The sequence below is a fragment of the Carcharodon carcharias genome, chromosome 15 (genome assembly GCF_017639515.1).
Source record: "Carcharodon carcharias isolate sCarCar2 chromosome 15, sCarCar2.pri, whole genome shotgun sequence".
NCBI classification, from domain to species: Eukaryota; Metazoa; Chordata; class Chondrichthyes; order Lamniformes; family Lamnidae; genus Carcharodon; species Carcharodon carcharias.
In genome coordinates, this window is record NC_054481.1 from 127527665 (window position 1) to 127551848 (window position 24184).

At 40.0% G+C, this 24184-nt stretch overlaps 1 protein-coding gene across 2 annotated transcripts in view; it reads left to right on the forward strand.

Annotated features, from left to right (window-relative positions):
- The first annotated feature begins 712 nt into the window (after positions 1-712).
- ube4b (ubiquitination factor E4B, UFD2 homolog (S. cerevisiae)) overlaps positions 713-24184 on the forward strand; it is a 76001-nt gene continuing 52529 nt past the window's right edge. For both annotated transcript variants that reach the window (XM_041206348.1, XM_041206349.1), the window contains exons 1-4: positions 713-982; positions 14340-14520; positions 22876-23011; positions 23565-23652. In XM_041206348.1, the coding sequence (XP_041062282.1) occupies positions 959-982; positions 14340-14520; positions 22876-23011; positions 23565-23652 (429 nt within the window). In that variant the 5' untranslated portion in view covers positions 713-958. The remainder of the gene's footprint in view (positions 983-14339; positions 14521-22875; positions 23012-23564; positions 23653-24184) is intronic.

The following is a 24184-nucleotide window of genomic DNA, read 5'->3' on the forward strand; positions in this document are numbered from 1 at the left end:
AAGGGCTGGGGGGTGTAATGGTTGGGGGTAGGGGGTGTAAGTGTAATGGTTGGGGGTAGGGGGTGTAAGTGTAATGGTTGGGGGTAGGGGGTGTAAGTGTAATGGTTGGGGGTAGGGGGTGTAAGTGTAAGGGTTGGGGGTAGGGGGGGGTGTAAGGGTTGGGGGTAGGGGGGGGGTGTAAGGGTTGGGGGTGGGGGGGGTGTAAGGGTTGGGGGTAGGGGGGGGGGTGTAAGGGTTGGGGGTAGGGGAGGGGGGGGTGTAAGGGTAGGGGGGGTGCTCTGCCTACTACCAGCGCTGATTGCAACTGAACGGCAGAACAGGCTGAAAGTTCCTGAAATCGCCTCCTCAACCCCTAACTATCGGAGCGCCCTTCCCGCCACGACACGAATCGATCATTCGAACCCGCCCGCCCGGACGACTCCAGCGAACTCCTTGCCCCGGCTCCCCGTTTTAGCACACTTCTCGACCAATCAGAGCGCGGCCTCGGCGGCGTCCCTGATTGGCGAACGGCCCGGGGCCCCGCCACACCCCCTCTTCCCCAACCTCCCTCCTCTCTCTCTCTCTCTCTCTCTCTCTCTTCCCCCTCCCCCCGCCCCCCCCCCCCCCCCCCCCCCCCTTCCCCCTTGATTGGTCGGCGTGCCGGGGGCGCGCGGCCGGCCATTGGCTGTTGCTGGCGAGTCTGCGCCGCGTCACCTGATCGATCCAAAATGGCGCCGGTGTTGTTTTGATGAATAAGAGACTTTGTGTCAAAGGCAGGGCTTTTTTTTTTAAAAAAAACAAGAGGGGGGGAAAAGGGAGTAGGGCTGGAGTAAGGAGGGCACCTTCCCCACTCCCGGGGTTAGCAGCAACCGTTTATTTATGTCCGTTGGAAGAGTTTGAGACCAAACTATGCACTTTTGCTGAAGGAGTAAGATTTTTTTTTTAAAAAAAAGAGAGGAGGAAAAAATATACTGAAAGAATGGAAGAACTTAGTGCTGATGAGGTGAGGAGAGAGGGAGAGAGACCTTGTCTTTTCGGCAAATGTCCTGTTTCCCATCTGTTTAACGTGTTGATTATTTATTTTTTTATTATAAAAAAAAAACCCAGCGTATACTCACTCTGTGTTTGATTTAAAGCATTGAAAGGACTGAACTTATTGCATGTCCTTTTGTGGTCGAAAGCCACCAAGGTATCATTGAATTAGTCGACATCTGTAGGCCGTTCCTGCCTATTTTATGATTTAAAGGTTCGTGGAGGTATTTTTCTTTACCCTCCCCCCTCCTACTCCCCCTCCCCCTCCTTCCTCACTTCCCCCCTCCCCCTCCCCCTCCTCCTCCTCCTCTTTTTTGCCCCCCCCCCAGCATTTTGTACCACAGCCAGCCCCTATAAACAAGGGGGAACTGCAAAAGTGAGTGCTCTCGAAACGTGGATAAAATACGTTTTTTTTTGGAACGTGAATAACTGATTTCTGTTTCTCTGCATGTATCCTCCTCCTTCCCCGCCCCCCCCCCCAAAAAAAAAATTCCAATTCTAAGCAACACTTCCTGAAGCCAGCGTCTTGTGCACTCCGCGAACTAATGTGTTCATTTTTGTAGTTGTTTTTTTTTAACTAATTACACTTTTTGGCTTTTAGCCTGAAGTTGTAGGCCTCCAGGTTTCTTTAAGGGAGTCGGTTGGGGGAGGAGGAGAACCGAGCCCAAAACAGATCTTTATCAATTAGGAGTTGGTTATATGTGAAAATGTATATAAATGATCATCTGATTTTGATAAGTGAGTCCTAATGTTCTCAGTTAAAATAATTGTATCAAGTGAACAGAACATTGTTAATTTTCTTGTTGATTATTCTAATTTCAGTATATAGTTACTTTCAGAAAATCATCATTAGCAAATATTAAATTGGTTTTGTTTTGCAAATAGATTGGTACATTGAAAGCTTGGATTTTTATTTTTGTTTTATGCAGAAAGTGTTAATTTGTGACTGTAACAGCATGTAACAATTGCCGTACTTGACCACAAATAGGAGTAGTTTATGCCCTTGTGTTTGATTATTTATGCTGTTTTAACTGCTTCGAATTTTTTTTTGTTTTAGGTTCTTTAAGCAAAAAATAATTACTAACATTCTTTTTTGAAGTAGATAAATTGCATCCATCTCAGTATTTGTTTCTAATCTGTAGTAAACCTTCACAAGAAGTTTTGAAATCTCTAAGTACAAGACAACAGGCTGAGAAGGATATCAGTTCAAGCAGTAGATATTGCAGTAGAACTAGTATAGTGTTATCATTGGTGACAAAAGTCTTGCGTGATCTTGAGCAACTCATTTTTGAATTATTACAGTGTTCTGTACCTGTGCAGGATGCTGTGGTAGTTTCCCTCTTAAGCTTTCTATCTGATTCTCTTCTCTATTTATACCACGGGCTGTGAATGCTACTGTCTGATTCACGCATGTTTATCATCGCCTTCTGTTAAAGACACTGATTTCAAAGATATGATGTTCTCACTAAGGAAACTAGATTAAACTTAAGTAATTTACCTCTCCTGTTTATATCACTTACCAGCAATCCTATTGTCCCATTCAGTATCCTGTTCCTAAAACCACCTGTAAAATTACTTGGATTGAAAGCTCTTTGACCTGCTATTGCATACTTTTGAGTTTTATCGCAGTCCTGTTCAGCTTTACTCATCACTATAATGCATCAAATTCACTGAAGAAAAATATCATAACTCTCACTCTAGGTGAAATTATTCCATAACTTATTGACACAGGTCACACAGATTTAATGGCGATTCTATTTACTTGCCATCTTAAACTTTTGGGGTATGAGTAACCTTGTATTTCTCAACCTCTTGCTTCCAGTTATTTACAGTATAAATTATTTACTTGCTTTGCATTTTAGTGTATTTGCTGAATTTATTTTAAGATTCAGGTATTTATTTTCTCCTCCTATTTGAGTTATTCATCCCATCCCATCCCAGATTTGCTGCCCAGAATGGATTTATATATAGTTTTGGCTATTGTTGATCAAGGAAGCCTTTCCTGCTATTCAGTCTTCATTGAGCAACAAATGAACTTTCTCACAGCCTGGTTGGCTGAACTAATTTGGCTGTGACTCTTGCCTCAAGTAGCACCATCACTTCAGAAATGCTGATGACTTAACCTGTGTAAAAGGGAAAAAAAAGAGTTTTTTTTGTGGCTTATCGTACTTCAGTTATTTGTAAGTTTTCTGCTTGGGTCACGGTGTACTGCAGTTGATTGTAGTCCCATAGGAAAAGATTGAAAAGTGCAACTTCCTTCGAAACTCTCGTTCATTGGGAAAGTAACTTGTTCAAATTTTTACTGCATGCTGATGCTGTATTGGCAGTTACTGATTGAATTGTCTTTGATTAGTTCTCATTTCATCCAACTACTCAATTGATTAAATATGAACCAATCGGTTAAGTTACTTTACCTTAGATGCAACATGGTTAATTACATAGAATTGATCTTTGGAGCATTTTAGTCAGCAACATATATGAATGGTGTAAGTTATCAACCTAAACCTACCATTCGCAATTAGTAAAATTGCAGATATGCAAGAAATATATGCGCACGGCTCCTCCTCCTGCAGGTACCATGCCCTAAGAGGGCGTTGGTGATCATGGATTTCCGTTGGATTAGTCCATGATTATGCTTGGCAAAGTACTGCAGTGAATTGCCATTGTGTTCTGCAGTATGGCTGATCAGGAAACTCTCCCACTCTTACTGTCAGCGATCAGCTGTATTGGAAGGATTTACGGGCTGATAACCAACTTGTCCATGGCTATCAAGTCCTGAAGTGGAATTTGAAGCCAGAGCTTCTGGCCCAGAAGTAGGGACACTACCCACTGCACCACAAGACCTCCACACACAGTCAGGAGAACCTAACTTGTACTTTCTGTAACCTTGTCTTTTTCCCAGTTTATAAAATGTTTCACTTGACTGGAATCTCTATGCTAATGTGCACAAGAGAATTGAGGAAAAAATAAGGGAACAAAGTAGTACGGTAATGTGCTGAAATGTAGAAAAGGGCAATAAATGCTGGCCTAGCCAGCGACCCCCACACCCTGTGAATGAGTTTTTAAAAAATTGTACATTAACATGCATTTATCTAATGCCTTAAACATAGGAAAAACGTCCCAAGGCACTTAATGGGGCATGGTGACATGAAAATTTGACACTGCCTAAGAAAGAAATATTTGGTGTGATGATTGAATGATTGGCCAAAGAGTTGCATTTTAAGGAGAGTCTTAAAGGGGGAGATGGGGAAGCTGAGAGAGTTCAGGGATGGAATTGTAGACCATTGGCACGGCTGCCAATGTTGGAGTGAAGGGAGGGAAAGATGCATAAGAAGTCATTGTTCTATAGAGTTGGAGAAAGTTGCAGTGATGGTGAGGAGTGAGGCAATGAAGGGATTCGAGCATGAAGGTGAATCACATAGTACAGAAAGAAGCTGGTATGCCTGGGTTGGTTCTTTGTAAGAGCTATCCAATTAGTCTCACTCTTTTTTTCTCTGCAACCCTGCAATTGTTTCCTTTTTAAGTTTAATTCCACTTCCCTTTTGAAAGTTACTATGAATCCACTTCCACCAGCATTTCAGGTAGCGCATTTTAGATCCCCCTGGATTTTTTAGCAAATTACCTTCAATCTTTGTCCACTGTTCCCTGACCACCTTGCTAGTGGAAATGGTTTGTCTGACAAAATCCCATATAATTTTGAAAAATCTATTAAATCCCTCCTTAGCCTTCTTTGCCCTAAGAACAATTCCAGCTTTTCCTTTCACTCCATGTAACTGAATTCCCTCATCCCTATTATTATTCTGATAAATCTCTGCACTGCATCAAGGGTTTGACATCGTGTGGTGTTAAGAATTGGGTTCATACTCTAGCTGAGGTCTGTATAGTGATTTGTAAAGGTTTACCATCACTTCCTTGCTTTTGTACCCTGTCCCTATTTATAAAGGCAAGGCTCCCATATGCTTTTTTTGACAGTGTTACTATTTGTCCTCCTGCCTTCAAAGATTTGTGTATGTGAACCCCTAGGCATCTTTGTCCCTGCATTCCCTTTAAAATCGCATTTAGTTTATACAGCATCTCATTTTTCCTGCCAAAAGTGCTTCACTTCGCACTACCTGCATTAAATTTTATCTACTGTGCCTGTTCATTTCACCGGTCTGTGTCTTCCAGAAGCCTGGTGATGTCCTCACTGTTTTATATTTCTAAACTTTGTCATCTGTAAACTGTGAAATTATACCCTCTTTATCCATTAGATTGGAAAGACTCAAATACAGTGTGAATGAAATCTAACAAGAAATGCGGAGGGGAAAAAAGTCAGCAAATTGGCTTTGGCGTATGTTCAAGGAATAGTTACTCTGTTTTCTGGTTACCACTGATAAACGGATAAACTTTATGCGCGTGAAATAGCTTGGATGTTTTTCATAGCTTCAGTTTTTTAATTACTCAATTCTGGACCGGCATGGAGTTTTCTTTTTTACTTTTACTTTGAATAGTGTGATTTTACTCATGGATGCCTTAGCTTCTTACTGGTTTAATCGGCGGGGCTAGACAATAACTTTACATTTATATCGTGCTTTTAACTTAGTAAAAAGCCTCAAATACCCTCCTTGAAGGTGTTTGTAGATATAGTTTTACTGGTGCTGATCGCTTTTCAGTTCTGTGCCCAGATGTCCATCCTTTGTGTATGTCCTAGATGGAGAGTTTTTGTAGGGGATTTACCTACAAAGGTCATGACTGGTGGACCCAGTCCTGCTGTCACTTGATGTTTACATGTGCGTACTTTCCCTCCGAGTGGCTGGGGAACAGTGGGCACTGGATGGCAATCGGTAGCAGAAACCCCGGCTGTTTAAGCTCTCACTGAGACCAATTACAGTGGCCCTGCTGCCATTCTAATGTCCACTAGCTCAGTGTAGAAGGACTTTGTAGCTCCGTCCCACACTGGATATTATGTGTATCAACTGAGCTTTTGGAGCGCTGCTTTTGTTTTATAAAAATGTAAAGTATGCATCTTTCTTAAAGTTTTTTATTTAAAGTTTAAAAAATATGAAACAAATCCATACATTGACCAATAAAAAGGCTATTATGTCAAAAGAACTGAGATATGGAAAATCTTGCATTAAATATCGTAAAAATATAGTTAAAAAGTATGTTGTAAGGGGTTCCTCTAATAGCTTTTAATAGATAAATGAACCACCAAGCAGCTGTGAGCCATATAAACCCAGAAGGTACCAAATTGAATTTGTGGGCTGTGTTGCATAAGTTGACCTTGTACAGTGTAGCAATGGGACTTTGCAGTTAGATCATTGCTGCTGGGCTAGGGAGATGTGATTGGGCATGGTTCCCATTGCTGATCATTTGAAGCATCAACTGGAAAGTGTTTATGTGGATATTGGGCAATGATAGGACTGAATATTCATGTGATGCCTGTTTTAGGTATGCAGTCTGCAGCATTTTTTTCCCTGGGCTTCCACATGCTAAGGAGACTTGGGCAACCTACTGGAGGACTTCAGCTGACACTTATGGGACGGCACCTTCGGGACAAAGAGAGGAAATGTTGTGTGAATGAACTGGTGCAGTGCCTTACAACACTGCACTTTACATTAATGATCAGGACGTGTTTAACCAATTTGATCTTAGGTTCTTACATCCATTTTCCCTCCCTCCCTCCTCCGCCTCTTTCCAAAAACCACAGCAGGCTCAAATTCATTCTGAGCTGATGTTCAGACTGTGGCTTTTCCCAGAGATTTTATTATTGGATGACATAATGGTTGCAGTTTGAGGCAACTGTGATGAGGGCAGAAGTTACGCAAAATTTACTGTGGCTATTGCTGAGAGTGTAAAGGCTTCTCGCAGTTTAAGGTATCCTCTAGTAACTCTGAGCAAGTGATTTTAAATTTGCATTTAAACTTCTGTGTATAAGGGATATAAGAAAGTAGTTGCCTTCCCCTAAAGGCTCTGCTTTCATCTAGTGGCTAGACCAGCAAGACCACAGGTTAGATTTCTGGCTTATGTTGAGTTAGCTGATCTGAACTGACTGGCGGTTGGGCGTGTACTTTATCCAGTTAGGAAGACAGAATCATCCGGGCTTCCAATAGCTGATAGCTATCTATTGAGCCCTGATGGAGGTGCATGTATGTGGCCTTTGGGTGAGACTAGAATTAGGTTTGGTTGCTACAGCCTCTGCAGTTGAGTCATACACCAATACTCTTGGTCAAGATTCACCAGGTGAAATGTGAAAAGATGACCACCTATGGAATTGTTCCTCATCACAGGAGAAAGGTTATAGGTGTGTGGGTGTAGTTAAGCAATATTAGTCAGTTTTTCTCTAACTTTCTCTCCTGGCTGTCTTAACATTGGTGTTCTGTGACAAGATCTCAGTGCCATTCCATCTTCATCTGGTTGCAGTAACGAATTTGCTGTTTATCTTGTTAGGTGGAGAGTTAACCATCTAGCTGCTGTGGTTTTTCAGCCATGGCTGGAGGATTGGGGGAGGGGGAAGAATATCAGAAGGATCTGCTGTCACACCACACAAGCTTGTCTGTTAGCAGAATAACTAAGGTTAATGATGGTTGTGGTTCTAATGGAAAAGGGTATTGTGTAGTGGGGATGTAGTGAAAGGAAGACAATTACAAAACTGAACCTGAAACAAATCCTATTTTGTTTGTGCTTGTGAAAAATCAAACATGTGATGTTTGAATAGTTGCATGTATAACCATCCTTTCATGTAGTTTTGTGCATTGTTATTTATAGGGGCAAGGGCAATAATCTCTTATGTAAATGGGAAATTTAATTTCAGGTTAACCTTATTTTGCCTTAAGTGAATATTTGTATTGGAAAATATTTGTATATTTTTAAAAATTCACTGCGAATCCTTCCCTCAAAAACAGAACGTTAGAGAAAAAAAAATCTTGTGCAAACTGAAGTGATGTATTTAGCCTTTAATTTCTCTTCCAGAACATCTGAATTGCATCCATCAAAGTAATGGCAGCAATCAATCAAGCAATTTCATTTTAAACAAAACTCTACAAATGCATTTTTTTCACAGAAAAGTAACTTTAAATATGTAATGTTATGAAACTTAACTCTACTAAGTTTCTCTCTATTGGAATTATAGAGTGGCATCTTTCTGTGTTGTAACCATTTGACCCATTGGGTCCATGTTGACTTCCAAAGAGCAATTTAGTAGTCACACTTTTCTACCCTTTTTACGAAGCCTTGCAAATTTTTCCCTCCGGGTGCTTATTCAATTCCCTTTTGAAAGCCACGATTGAATCTACCTCCACCACCCTTTCAGGCAGTGCTTTCGAGATCGTAACCACTCACTGTCTAAAAATGGTTTTCCTCATGTTGTTTTTGGTTCTTTTGTCAATCACTGCAAATCTGCCTTCTGGTCCTTGACCCTTCTGCCAACGGGAACAGTTTCTATCTATTCAGTCCAGAACCTTTGATTTTTTGAATGCTTCTTTCAATCTCCTCTGAACCTTCTATAAGCAGAACAACCTCAGCTTCTCCAACCTAACCACCTAACTGATGTCCCTCATCCCTGGAACCATTCTTATAAATCTTTTCTACACCCTTTCTAATGCCTTGCATCCTTCCTAAAGTGTGATGCCCGGAATTGTTGCTGATATCTATAAATATTAATCACTTGTGTCTAAAAAAAAAGAGATTTTAATGCAAGGAGCTGTTTAGAGATGAATGCTAAAGAAAAGTGATACAGTACAGCTGAAGAGGATTGGGACTTAGCCACACTGAACGTTTATAGTTCAGATCCTCAGAATTTTAGCTATGCCTTGAGCACTAGTTGACCTCCCGTGGTGAAGCTTGTGTACACGTTTTAAAATAACACAACACTGCATGAATACAATTTTTTGTTTTTGTTGCAGTAGGATAAAAAGGGAATAGAAATTTCGGATGAATCTTTTGAAGAAATGTACTGGGGTTTAACAAGACAGTGGCATCTGTTAATTGCATTGGCAGTCTTCCAGCAGTGATTTTCAGATTTGGACCCTACCAATTTTGTCAGTTTTAAGTCGGGTTTACTTCTTTGTCGTGTGCAGGCGTGTTATTTATTGCAAATGTCAAAAATGTATTGTACTACTCGGTATCTGCCAGTGTAGCCTGTTTGAATGTTATAGGGCATGGCGTTGCCTTTAAGCTTTGATGTAGTGATTACAGATTACTGGGTATTTGCTACTGAAAGCTTGAGAACTAATTGTTAGACCCAGCAACAGCTTTGATAATCTCTCACTTTGAGTGGATACTAAATTTATAATAAACTGAATCTTGAATACTGATGTCTAAAAATAGTTGATTCCTTTTTATAAAGTAACTTGCTGGCTTTTGCCTTGCCCCTCTGCTGTTGAATTATGTGAAGCAGTCATTGTTCTTTCCCCAATATATTTTGAATTTCAGTCTTATACTATAATTGTGACTTGTGCATCTTTAACAGGCTGGTTTTATGATCACAAATATTAGACACTGAGCAAATGAGTTAATTATACTGTGCAAGGAAATCCTCTACGATGAAATTGACACAGATTTTTTTGAACATTCCTTGTAGATCAAAATATGTTGGCCTTTTATTTTAACCCTCAGCAAACCTCCCCCCCCGCCCAGGATGGGGCCTGCTTAAAGTGCAAAAGTTATAGGCTGATGTTGTCCAATGTGGTGTTTAATAGCAAGCTGGGGGAATCCCACACTGTTTGCTTCCTGCCAGCAGAAGCATGGGGGAGGAGCCAATTGCCCGGAAGAGGCAAAGATAAATGTCAAAAATATTTTTCTCTTTGAACTCTTTGTGGTACGAGAGCAGGAGAGCTCACCCCCATTCTTCAGAGTTCCAGGCAAGTAGGGTTCCTTAAAGGGAATATATTCCAGAACCAATGCTTCAAATTTGATTGTTCATGAAAAAGTTCTAATGCTTTTGACTGTGTGAGGGAATTCAATCATCATGCTTTTCATAACTGCTGTACTTCTGAGGCTGCTTCACCAGGATCACCACTGCCATGTCACAAAGAAAGTGAAACATCTCACTGAGAGGAATTGAGACCAGGATTTGAATTGGCCCCATCTCCGCAATGGAAGAGCAGTATTCCTGAACTAGGATTAAACTAAAGAAGAAACATCTAAAATATTAATGTTTGAAATATTGAGCACATCGCTTTGGTGACTGGCATAACCAGATGTTAAAACTATTGGGAAATGGAGCAAATGCTGTTTTTAACATCTGTGTACCTTGCTACCAGCCCAGTTATTTTTCAGTAGGGAACAATGAGTATTTAGGATACAGCACTGACGTGTTTGCTGAAATTTCACTGTTATTGTTTAGTTCTGAATCTCATGACTTCAGTTATACTGAAAGATGTTGTGGTAAAGATATTCTTAACCCTGTTTTATGTGATGTGCATTTTATTTTTATATGCAGTGCTCATCTTGCATGATTGAAATTGTAGAAGACTTTTCAGCCCATTGTGTCTGTACTGATGCTACCTCCTTATGGTTTTATTACCTCTTGCATAATGATGGGTTCAGAACCACATGGACTATTCCATTTGTGGACTAACCAATAATTTGTGCAATTTTAACTTGTGTCTGTGCTACTTCTCTGGTTATATCCTCCTCTTTGCATGCTCACTGTTTGCAATGCCTGCACTTTGGTATCAAGATCAAGCTTTGATATTCTTGGTCCCTGAGATGAGGGGGTTGTCCTATGATGAGAGGCTGAGTAAATTGGGCTTTTATTCTCTGGAGTTTAGAAGAATGAGAGGCAATCTCATTGAAACATACAAGATTCTGAAGGGGTTTGATAGGGTGGACACTGAGAGATCGTTTCCGCTGGTCATGGAATTTGAAACACTCAGGATAAGGGGCTGATCTTTTAGAACTGAGATGAGGAGAAATTGATTCACTCAAAGCATTTCCCCACCCATCATTCAATATATTTAAGGCTGGGATAGACAGATTTTTGGTGTATCAGGGAATCCAGGGATATGGAGAGAGGGCAGGGAAGTGGAGTGGAAACCTAAGATCAGCCAAGATCATATTGAATGATGGAGCAGGCTCAATGGTCCATGTGGTGTACTCCTGAACCTATTTCTTGTGATCTTTCTGTGCCTGTTTCCAAATAATTTATGATAAATGGAAAGCAAAATAAATCCTAACATGACTTCCTGAGGCACACTATTATCTACATCTTGCCAGCCCAAATATGAATATTTCTCACTGCTGGTATGTGGCCCCCCCGCCCCCATGATTTATTCTTGGCTTGGTCCCCTTTTATCCTGCAGGAATTGGCTAATTTTCAATCTATTTTCAGTGTGTTTCCCTACCTACAGGTCACTTACTTGAATTTCATTACCCAGAAGTAAACTCAGCACTGTATCCTCCAAACTGACCATGCAACATACTGAATAAGAAAACAGCCCTGGATGCATTCTAAGAACCTGTTTTCAATTAGTCACTAACTTTGTTATAGGACAACCTGCCTTAGGTAATTAGATTGTTACTACTGCAAGCGCAATTTGCCTACAAATCTTATTCTTGATTTCTTTGCCATTATTTTGCAGTCTCAAATGTACTCCCTATTTTTTTTATATTCATTCATGGGATGAGAGTTCCTGGCTAGGCCAGCATTTATTGCCGATTCCCAATTGCCCTTGAGAAGATGGTGGTGAGCTGCCTTCTTGAACCACTGCATCCATGTGGTGAAGGTACACCCACAGTGTTGTTAGGGAGGGAGCTCCAGGATTTTGACCCAGCGACAGTGTGTGAATGTGTATATACACAAATATAGCAAAAATATTCTTATTTTTCATTAGGACATCACCAAAACAAAATATCTGGTCATTATCACATGACTATTTGTGGGACCTTGCTATATATAAAATGGCGCTCCTATTTCTTACATTACACTTGGCCACACTTCAAGGATACTTCATTGACTATAAAGTGTTTTGGGAGGTTCTAATAAGTGCCCTATAAATGGAAATCTTTCTTCATAAACTATTTCTCCATTTTAAAGTCTCTAGCTCCCAGTGTTCTATTTCTAAATCTTTGTCCATTTCACATTTTGATCATTGCAATTCTGATCCATTTATATTCCTCGATTTGTTTCTCTCTTTCTTTGCTGATTTCTTTCTCTCTCTCTTTGCTGATTTATTTCTCTCTTTCTTTGCTATTCTTTCCTTCAATAACCTTTTCTTTAGCTCCTTTCCTATTTACCCCATTTACACTAAGTTATGCCCCTCAGCTTTATGCATCATTTTTAGGGAATGTTGAAATGGAAGAAGTTGCATAATATTTTTGATCATGTTTAAACACACCTAAACCATTGCTACGAGGGTCCACAATGTAGAAATTACACTGTCCACAAACAGTGGCATCCCACAGCTTAAAAGGCTGAATTTTTAATTGATAACTTAACATTTTAGAAAATGTTACTTTGGGGCTGCAAATCTTACAAAGCAGCTTGTGAAAAGACATTTTAGTGCTGTTTTCTATTGTGATCAATAGGAAATGGAACAGAGGTGAATTTGCATCAATCATGTTGTGAGTAGATAGGTCATGGTAGATTAGGTTTAGTTGGCCAATGTAGAACAAGAAATGGAATACTGCATTTTTGAAATTAGATGCAAGAAAGTAATTTTACACAGCAAAAATCTTAATGAGTAGAGGCAAGCTTGAGTAGTGTATAACATCGTTTGCATGCTGAGATTAAATTAAAGCCTTGAAATTGTTTTTTATGCTATATATTAGCTTTGTGAACATTTTTATTCTGCACTTCGAGCTGACCATAACTGCTAAACATTGAGATTGAAGCCATTGTCCTTGGTCAGTGCCAAAAAATCCCTTTCTGAGCCATCAACTCCTTCCCTCGTCCTGACCATTGCCTGAGGCTCAACCAAACCACTCGCCATTGAGGTACCCATTTGGACCCTTAGCCGAGTTCCAACCCTGTATCTTCACCAAGAGCATCAACTTCCACTTCTGTAAGATTGTCTGCTTCAGATCATCTGCTGGTGAAATCCTCATACCTTTTACAATCAATAGACTCAACCATCCTAATATTCTCTTTGGCAGTCTCTCACTGTTCACCCTCCATAATCTTGAGCTCATTCAAAACTCTGCTGCCCATGTCCTAACGTGCACCAAGTCCAGTTCATCCATCACCTCTGTGATCCCTGACCTGCATTGGCTTCTGCACTGGCAATATCTCCATTTTGAAATTCTCCTTTTTAATATTTTAAAATTTATTTTTATATCTTATTTTTATTTTTATTCATTGTTTGATCTCCTTTTTCATACCTTTATCCTTTTTCTCCAGCCACTGCCCCCCTCCCACCACCCCCAAAAGACCATCTGTTGCTTTTTCCATGTTATCCTTTCACAGGTTGCTGACCCTTGTTCTGCTATTCACACATTCTGCTTTCTTACCTTAATGCCACCATCAGCACCTTCTTTAGCCCTTACCACTACCATTAACACTAACTTTGCCTTGTGTCCATGACATCTTTATCTTTGTCAATCTCTCCTTAGCCCCCACCTACCGCTGACCTATCTTGCTTCACCTGCCCCCCGCCCCCGCCTTAAGCATTATAAATTTCCTCGCATTTTACTCTTTAGCTCTGAAGAAGAGTCATATGGACTCAAAACATTAACTCTGTTTCTCGCTTCACAGATGCTGTCAGAGCTGCTGAGTTTTTTCAGTATTTTCTGTTTTTATTTGAAATTCTCACCCCTGTGAGAATCTGCGCTAAGGTCTCACTACTCCCTATCTTTGTAACCTCCTCCAGCCTGACAAGCCTCTCAGATCTCTGCACTTATCCAATTCTGTCTTCTTCAGCATTTCCAATTTTCATCGCTACAACATTGGTGGCCATGCTTCCAGCTGCTGAGGCCCTAAACTCTAGAATACCTTCTCTAAAACCCCTCTGGTTCCTACTCTCTCTTCCTTTAGAGTTCTCCTTAAAACCTCATTCTTTGACCAAGCTTTTGGTCATCTGCCCTAATATCTCCTTTTTTGACTTGGTGTTAAAGGAACCATATACCAGAAGTAGTAGTTATTATATTATGAATGTTAATTGTTTGCTCGGTGCTTTTAATGCAAGGTGAAATTCATGGAAGGGAGTTTATCATCCAAGATGTCATTACTACAGTTTTAACAAATAATCGGCAGTTGATTGCTTGGAACTTTTCTGACATCTGTGCTGTACTTGTGGGCTTAACTTGTTTTGGTAATCAGGCTGAACACTTGGCAAGCTCTGTAGTATTTCAAAGCTGGTGGATGGGCCGGTGTCACTTTGAGTAGTAACACTTCTCCTTTCTGAATACAGATTCGTAGAAGACGCCTTGCACGGCTTGCTGGTGGACTGACTTCACAGCCCACCACTCCACTTACCTCCCCACAGCGGGAAAACCCACCTGGAGTATCTGCAGCGACGCCTGGCATATCTCAAAATATGGCCCTAAGTGTACAGAGCGTGACTCCTGCCACATCTCCTATTGGAGCAACAGGTATGGGAGAGTGAGATAGCTGCAACTGATTAAGCAAAATTGCTAGCAGTCTCACATTCGGCTTGCTGGGTTTTATCTTGATGTTAATTATTTAAAAGCAACACATGAAGTTTTTGAAGATTTTTTTTCTTTTACTTCACAGTTGTAAGCAGGTTTACTGTAGTCAAGTATAGATTTAGTGGTCACATTGTAAGCTTTCCCATCTGTTGATCCAAATTGATTCAGGAGCTATGTCTAAAAACAATGCCTTTTTTTTGTAATGTTTTTGCATTATAGTGTGTTTATAGGGGAAGCTAGAGAGTTTCAAAAATCGAATATACAAAACCTGTAGTGAACTGATTTTAAAAGTAATGGCACTTGTATATATGCAGGAAGGTTTTCCTTTGCATCAGATGCTTTTTAAATATTGTTTCTGCTTTCTGACAATATCTACTTTGTGTCACCCCTTCTTTCATTCTTTGCTTTTTCATTCAAATAGTTCTCTCCCTTTAGAGTGATATCTGTACAAACAAGCACTTATTAACAGTCCCAAATAACTTGCACTGTAAATTATATAAGTGGCACTCTGAGGCCACAGACATGCGCAAATTCCAAACTATGGAAAACAATCCATGCAGCAAACATTTTTTTAAACAAAGAACAATACTGCATTTATATAGCACTTTTTGCCACCACTAAAGCACTTTACAGCCAAACTTTACTTTCCAACTTTAAATATGGGACATGGCATGACCGCGCAATTTGAATTTTTTAAGATACACACTGTGTATCTAAATCTGCCAATCATACTAACAGCTGGAGGTTACTGGAGAGGTTGAATCCCCTCCACCCCCTGCAGCACTATCTCTGCAAGCATCCCGAGTTTGTATCTCCCTCTGCGCGCTCCCCTGCCCCGCCACCCCACGGTCACTGATCCCGCTGTTACCAGTGTTTGAATCCACCCTCCACCCCATCCCTTCTCTCAGCTGCTGTCCCTGCTGATAGCAGTGTTCAAATCCACCCTCTGCAGCTGTTGTCACAAGGTGCAGTGACTATTTTGAAAACAGGAGCACATGCAAAAAAAAAGGCATTGTCATAAGCTGTCCTTAGATGTCTACTATTGACAGGTTTTGTTATATTTTAATCAATTCACTTTTTTGTCTTAAATCCTTTCTCTATCCCTTTAGATTTTTAAGTCCAAAAACTAAGAAGCGTTTTCACCAAGAGTGTAGTTATCTTTATTGTACTAATTTTAGCAGGCAAAAGTGGATGAAGGATTTTTTTTCTTCATCCTTCTGAGAACTTAAAGAAATTTGGACGTGAACCTAATTATCAGCAGTGTTGGTGAAAAGACCATGATTTAAGTAGGTTTTGTATTGTGCAAGACCTGCCTTGGTGACTCTGATATCTGGCATGTAGGACTGGTATTAAAGTTAGTGATTTATTGATACCAGTGGCTGGGAATAGGTTAAAAACAGGATTTAAATAATAACTCTCAAAGAAATAGAAATAAATTCAAAATGTGCTTGTTGTGAAATGTTAACAATCCTGTCAGAATGTGGTGGCCAAATCAGCACTGTGGACCTAATTTTGACATGTGTTGAAACTGAGATTTGAATCATTTCTGGTAGTTCAGATTGCACTGCAACCCAACCCATACAAGTTTGTACTTTTTCAGCTGGTGCATCTTTCTAAATAGTAACAACGGTTGACACATGGATAAATTTGTTTTCATGAATTTGGGTGAAAAATATTTTTTTTGACCAAGGAACCAGTAGGATTGTTGAAATAACAGTAAAATGAGCTATTATGGGAACAAAGGAACAGGAGTAGGCCCTCGATTTGAGTTTAATCTGCCTGCCGTCTTGTTTTCTTCATTAAACAATATTCCTGTATTAAACCATGGGGCACTTGGACTTAGTTCTTTTGCTTGTGGTGCTTGCATAGCAAGTTTTGTGTCTGATGGTTATGGGCAGGTGCTGAATACTTGCCCCTATAGAGACAAACTAGAGAGTAAAGTGCTCCAGGTTGTTTTTCCATTCCATCTAATTTAGTTTTGGCAAAATCCCCCAGCTTGATTTGGGACAATCTTGGTTTTTGAAGTACGTTAGGCTGTTGTTTTGACTAATTGCTTTGTCTGTAGATGCCCTGGTTTAGAGAAACAAGTCCCTACCAGCAGCAGATGGGTTTTCTGACTGAAGTTTCTTTCGTGCTGTGAATTGTGGGCAAATACCTCCACTATATTTTTTGAGCAGTTTGAAATCAAGTTTTCAATATTTGACATGGGATTCCAGTATTGAATCATCTTTGAGATGGCAATAGTCAAGGTTTTCTTTAAATGCGGGCTCCTTCACTGTTTCTGTGCTGTCTGTCTTAGATGATATTGAGTCCTGGGGGAACAAGAACTTGTTCCAGCTCAAAGATTGAATCCATCTCAACTCGTGCCAAAAACCTCATAGCTTAAACCTTGATTCTATCCTTCTCTGTGGCTGCCTGTTCTGGCTGAACTGAATGGTGTGCATCCTGGGTGTCCTATTACGCCCAGAGTAAACTTCAGTTTCTATATCCTGATCACCACCAGGATCACTTGTTTCCTTTTCAGTGTTGTACATGTGCTGAAACCTTCTTTGTCATCTTCATCTCCCAAGTGAGGGACTAATATAGTGCAAGAATATTTCCTGAAGGTGGTCTTGCGGCACATTCACTTGAGCTGATTCCTGCGTTAAATTACACATGTCCGAAACGGTCTTACGTTAAACTTGTAATATTTGTACACTCAGTTAAAATGAGAGATTCCCCCAACAGAGGAGGAATGTTTGAGCTTCATTAAGTGCTGGCAAACATTATCTTCGTGTTTAAGAGCAGTAAAGAGCTAGAGAGAAAAGTTAGTTCTTTGCAGGATAACTTGGGACAAGACACAGGCGGAAAGCCTCGAAATTTACCACTCATTAAAACATAAATAAGCAGCTTCTAATCTTCTGTGTACTGTTTTAAAATGTTTGAATAAATCCAATATATAATAAAATAGAAATTTCTTAACCAGATGGATACTGGAGACTATTACTCTTGTTACTATTCCTTTTACAGTTCACTAAAGGAACTGTACAGTGCAGAAATTGCCCAGAGGTACAGATATAAGAATTTGTTTCAAATACTTGAAACAGTTTGTTAAAGCCACTGATCCTCACTTTATGCTGTATGCTTTTATTATTTTTCCCCCTCCTAACAGTTTACTTTCCTGATCCATCTTGTCACAAAAGTGTGCAGTGGGGTTTTGGCTTTCACTAAACTTCAGTGATATGATGGAAACAGTCTTTCTGATCCATAGCTGTGTTACCACTTCAATATGCTTCTGTGTTACTTTTAACTTAATAACCTTCTCAATATTTTCCACCACCACCATCATCTGTGACAGGTCAGTAACGACTATTAGCCATTCATCTATGTGTTACATACAACACAAGTTTGACAGGGCAAATGTTACAATAATGCATTGCTTTCACAGTTCAAATGGCAAAGCGTGAAAACTTTATTTTGAAATCCAAGTAACGACTTTAATTTATGGCAATTTGTTGGACTTGTCCTCACAACACGCTGGAGAGTCTTCATCGTGACTTTTCAGGAGCTGTGTGCATTTCACGTGTAATGAATGTGCTGGTGTTTCTGGGAGTTTTGGGGTTGATGCATTTGGCTGATTGGGAAACTGGGCGTTCTTGTTTTCACTTTGCTGCCCTAAGTTGAGTTTGGAGTCTTTCGTGATTCTAAAACTTTTGAAATCACTTATGGGTAATTTAATCCTTAATATGATACATTTACATAAAATATTGCCTGTTATTTCACTTTGCCCCAGTAATAGAATTCTGAATTTTTAAAACTGTGATTTATTTTCTGTAACTTATGTATGGCAGATAGTGTTCTTTGGAAATCCAATCAAATGGTGGCAGTAGTTCATAAATGTCTTCTCTTACACCAAGACAACAGATAGAATACATGTTATAAATACATTGGCATACAGGACCTCTGTACCTAAACCTGTTTAGAATACAGAAGTTGTCTTACTAAATTTGAGCTCCAAGATGTGTTGGATTACTTCTTCTGATATGAAAATCTGGCAAAAAATTAAGCAATTACAGAATCAGTGCATTAATCCTTTTGAGATGTTCTGCTATTTGAATTTTATGGTAATTATTCATTTGGTTTGACCGAGTTGGTAGGGGATTTGAGCTATAGACTTGAAGGATGGAACTCAGGGTAGACGATTGTCCTCCTGATGCTGTGGTTTCTTTTAAATTCTTTACGGAGGTGACGTTATTCCAGCCAATCCTGGAAGCATTTTTTTTTTTTGGAAACTTGTTCAAAAGACATGCTGAAAGCAGAAATAGTTTGAACCTGTTTATACAACAATAGGATTAATGTTTGCACCGTTTTTAAAAAAGTATAATTCTTCACTGAAATGTGAAACTTCTTTATTATTACCCTTACTAAACTTTTTTATCAGATTTTTTAGAATTTGTAGTATGAAAATTAGGATACATTTTAAGGTCATTAATATCCCTTTTATGGTACTGATCATCTTGATGAGCCTGTGCATTCAATACAACTCTTAGATGTGCCTTCACAGCTGTATGGTTACGTTACTGATTAGTAATTCAGAGGCCTGGACTAATGGTCCAGAGAATGAGTTCAAATCCCCCACTATTTTTATTAAGAAAAACAGGCATCAGTAACAGTGAACATGCAGCAGTCAGATTGTTATTTTAGAAAAAAGCAATATGTTCACTATTGTCCTTTTTAGGCAAGGATATCCATTGTCCTGGACTGAGACACTTCAGTCCCACACAGTGATTGACTTGTAACTGCCCTCTGAAGGCCCACTGCCACTTTCTCGAGGCAGCTATTGGCAGGCAATAAATATGAGCCTTGCCAGTGCCCATATTCCATAAATGAATTAAAGAGAAAGGTATACTCCAGCTATGTTTCTGAAGTGCAGCAAAGTGTACGTGGGGTGTGGTCAAATTTGTTTGCATATGTTAGATATTAGGAACAGTGCTATGGGAGATCAACTAGCATGGCAAGTAAGATCAAATGCTCAAAATGTTGCTCTATTACCTTTGAAGAACCAGGGGACAACCTTGCAGAATTTTCCATCAGGCAATTAAGTATGTTGGGTTCAGTATATGGCAGGACAAACAGTCTGTGATCTGCGGAAGGAAGATGGAAATTTTGATTTTTTTTCTTAAATTAAGCTGTGCACACACTGAGTGATGTTTTCCCCCAATTCATAGCACGCTTTGAGTGCTTGTCCTTACCAAAGATACTTGTTTCTGGTTAGATGTGCAGCAGTGTTCACATTTTTCCTTCTTTGACCTGCTGCCCTTTTGGCTGGACTGCATTTGCCCTGCTCATAATTGGCTTGTAGCTGTGAGGAGAATAAACCCAGAATAGAAAATCACCCACCGTGCTCTTGAGAGATCCACACAGTTTCTGCTTGCCTCCTAGGAAGTGCATGTCAACCCTACACATCAAAATTCAGAGTTTAGGTTAACAGGTAGCAAGACTGTGTGGGCACCTCAGTATTTGCAGGGGTACAAAACGCTGCAGCTTACCATCAAGGAGCATGAGGAAGGCTCCTGCTTAGCTAGCTAGGAGTAATCAACTTGTTAGGCTTGCTAGCTCATTTGAATGTAACTGCATTGAGAATCCCAACTCCAGATCTCACTAATGGGCAAGAGTTGGCTGGAGCACTGCAGGTCTCTGATTCTGGTATTAGATTACTGTTTCTGCCACGAAACATTGACTCAACTCTAACCATTCATTGCCAGGTATGTCATTCAAAGCCAACTTGACTGCTGCCTTGATTCTAGCCATTCTATCCTGGGAGGACAGTCATTAGAAAAGTGACAAATTGTGGGTTTGGACCCTTGCTGGGTGAATAGGAGATAGATGGAACAGCTCCATGGCATGGAGACACACTAGGGGCACAAACCTTCAGAATTAATTGTTTGCTTCCCTGTAACCTAATCAGTCACCACCGAATGCAGGAAAGTTCTGCCTTTTGTGACTTCCTTGTTCGCATATTCAGTTATTTGCGCTTTGCACTTTGCTCACGCAATGGGTGATGGGCAATGCAGCGTATAACGTTTGCTTATCCGTGTTTTCTTTCTCTGAGGGGAACTCTCTGGAAGCAGATTCCTTCCATTAGTCCTGTCTATGGACATTTAATTCCCTTTTTTTAAAAGCACCTTTCCGACAGGGGTGAGAAACGGTACCTGGAAAGGTTGCAGCTGAAGATCGGCCCGAACAGAGAGATTAACCTGGAAGTGTCCGAATCTCTCGGTCCAGAGCTGGAGTAACGGTTTTGTTCAATTTTGAAATGTTCACCGATTTTTTGTCTGCTAGTTTTGAGGTGATTCATTTTTTTCTCAATTGAAGATTATCTCTTTTTAAAATTCTCAATACATGTCTTGTAGTGCTCAGAGGCTCCCCCACCCCACCCCTCCCACAGCTCATCTGTCATATACAGGTACCACAATTTACTGTATAGTACTATAACTGCACAAACCAATGTTACCCTCGCATTGCTGGAACCTATCTAATTGACTCCCATTGAAAACTATGTTCATCGTTTGCAATTTTGGCGTTTGTGATGTTTCGTGGGAACGTAACCCCCATGAATGGTGGGACTTTACTGTATAGATGGACGTAGTTTCGTATCCAGCCACTAAGCAGGACATAGAAACAACTGTTGTACTAATCACATCCTCCTTTGCTGACTAATGCCTTTAGCATGATGGAAAGGCCATGCAGGGGTACTTGTGATACACCAGGTATCTTGATGTTTAGACATCCAAGTACATTACTGGATATCAAGCTTACTTCAGATTTTTGGAAGGATTTTTGGTAGAGGTGTGCCTGCCCCCAGACTGACTCGCCTTCCAGGGTGCTAAGTGACAGGTCAGTGTAGATAAGAACCTCCCCTCCCTGCAACCATTTCCCTCCAACCAATTCCTCTCATAACTTGGTCCTGGGTCTTACAACTGGGTTAAAAGAAGTTCTTCTATTGTATATCTAGGAATTCTAAACCATAGAATAGAATTGTTTGGTTGCATGAAGACAGGGCAGGGGAGAAGGAATCTGAGTCCAAGCCACCATTCGAAATCATCTGTAAGTCTTCAGCTGCATGGTTTAGAGGTGCAGTTATGTTTCTAAAACCTCACATTGAAAGGCCACCAGAATGCATAGCCACTGGGCCTGATTTTTAACCCATTCAAAACCTGCACAGTTGCAGCTCCAAGAACACAGGTTGATACCAACCAAGACAAAGCAGCCCACTTTGCGTGACACCCCATCCACCACTTAAACATTCAATCCCTTCATCACCACAGAGTGGCGAGATGCATTGCAGCAACTCGCCAAGGCTCCTGAGACAGCACCTCCCAAACCTTCTACCATTTGGAAGAAGAAGAGCAGCAGATGTTTGGGAGCACCAGAACCTGCAAGTTCCCGATTTTGTGATGGTCTTATAATGTTTGTGAAAACTCATCTATAGACTTCCCTCCAAGTCACGCACCATCCTGGCTTGGAAGGATATCACAGTTCTTTCACTGTCGCTGGGTCAAAATCTTGGAACTCCATTCTTAACGCATAGTGTTGCACCAACACCACATAGACTGCAGCGGTTTAAGAAGGCGGCTCACTAGTGCCTTCTTGAGGGCAATTGGGGATGGGTGATAAATGCTGGCTTTGCCATCAGCACACTCATCCCATGGATAATTTTTTTAAAAATAATTGGGCCCCTTGAGTTTAAGGACTGACAAACTAACATTTGTCATCACTGTTTGTTTCACCATCCACTGTGATTTATGGGTCTTGGAGCATTGGCCATTTTGTTGGCATAGAAGGTTTTCTTGTAGTTCCTTTGAGAAATATTATACAATGACTTCTTCCTTAATTTCACTATGTTGTTTATCTCAGTAGGGCAAATGTTTCATTAAACAGCAGCAAGTCAAAAATAGATAAACCTAGAGTCTGCAGTGATTTCCTGTTTTCAAATGCCACAGAGCTTAGCAGTTTTTCAGAGTAGGTTTGGCATTATATATGGTAAATAAATCAACATCTGAAGTTCAAGTAAAATTTAAATTGTCAACTCCACTGCTGGATGCACATTTTATAATGAAGGGGAAGATAGTGGAGTTAGCTCCCTATCCACCTCAGTACAAGTACCAGTTATGCCACTGTTTCATTGCAGCACTGTTGGTATTCTGACCTCGCAATGGAAAAAAACTCTTCTTTTCCAATTAAAAAGCTTAAAATGTTTTGCTCTTCTCTTCTAATCTTAAATAGGTCTGTGTTACTGAATATTATCTATTCTCTCAGGTGTTGCACATAGAAGCCAGAGCAGTGAAGGGGTGAGCTCACTCAGCAGTTCCCCGTCAAATAGCCTTGAAAACCAGTCTCAAAGTCTGTCCAGATCTCAGAGTATGGATATCGATAGTGTGTCCTGTGAGAAAAGGTAATCAATCTGTAGCTGAATCAGCAACCTTTGTATTTACATATGGCCATCCTGTGTAGCCATCATAAAAGTCAATTTAAAGAAGCAATGATTGAGCATGAAGCTTAGACAAATTAAAGCCTGTATTCTTAAGAAACCAAAGTTTGGATTTTTATTTCAAGAATAAATTTATACTTCCAGTTAAACAACATGCTAATAATGATTGATGTCTTAATGCAATTGTTTGAATGTGTTTATTGTTAGTATAGAACAACTTAAGATGACTAGTGAGCCTGAGTGTTCTATTTTCAATAGCCACATCAATCCAGGATTTGATTTGAGATAATGTAAGAATTTGAGTATAATGTAGTAAATGCAGTAATACTGGAACAAATGGCTTTTGCAGTTATTGGAGCGCATTAACATTACCTGCAATGGATCTACTAAATTACTGAAACAAAGAAGGGAAAACTGATCTACAGACAAGTGCCATCCATGGTTTTTAAGACAAGCTTACAGCAGATTAATAGTTAATTACTGTATAGATTAAGTAATATGTTCCTCTTCTAAACAGCATGTCCCAAGTGGATGTAGACTCAGGAATTGAAAATATGGAAGTCGATGAGGGTGATCGCCGGGAAAAAAGGAGTCTGACTGATAAGGTATATCCACTGATGCTTGTGCAGATTCTGCTCAGTAATTTTGCATGGGAAGCCTCCATTAATGGCTAAGTGTTCATGTGTTTAAAGCAGCGATATCAGATTCTGCTTTTTCCTTTCTCAAGTCTGAAATTTGAATAGGGTCTGGGAAAAAGTTGACAAGTTATTTTCAAACTGTTGCAGATTGCTGATGAATTGTTGCTAAGTAGTTTAGTTAAGACACTCTAGTTTAAATCTAAGGTCGTACTTTCAAGTTCCAGCTGTTTGTGAAGAGTTTAATGGGATCTCTGCTGCTTCACTCAGAGCAGCTTATGAATGTGGTTCATGTCACTTGGTTGAGGGAGAGAGAATGAGCTCTTGCTTTTATGTCTAAGATTAGCATTGAGGCAGGGCATAGCTTGAAGCGATATGCTTTGTACCGGAATTTATATGGAAATATTTACCATTGACCATTGTAACCAGACTTATCATACATAACTTATGTTATAATGAAATACTGATGGAAAAATCTCATCATTGATTCATTAGATTGATA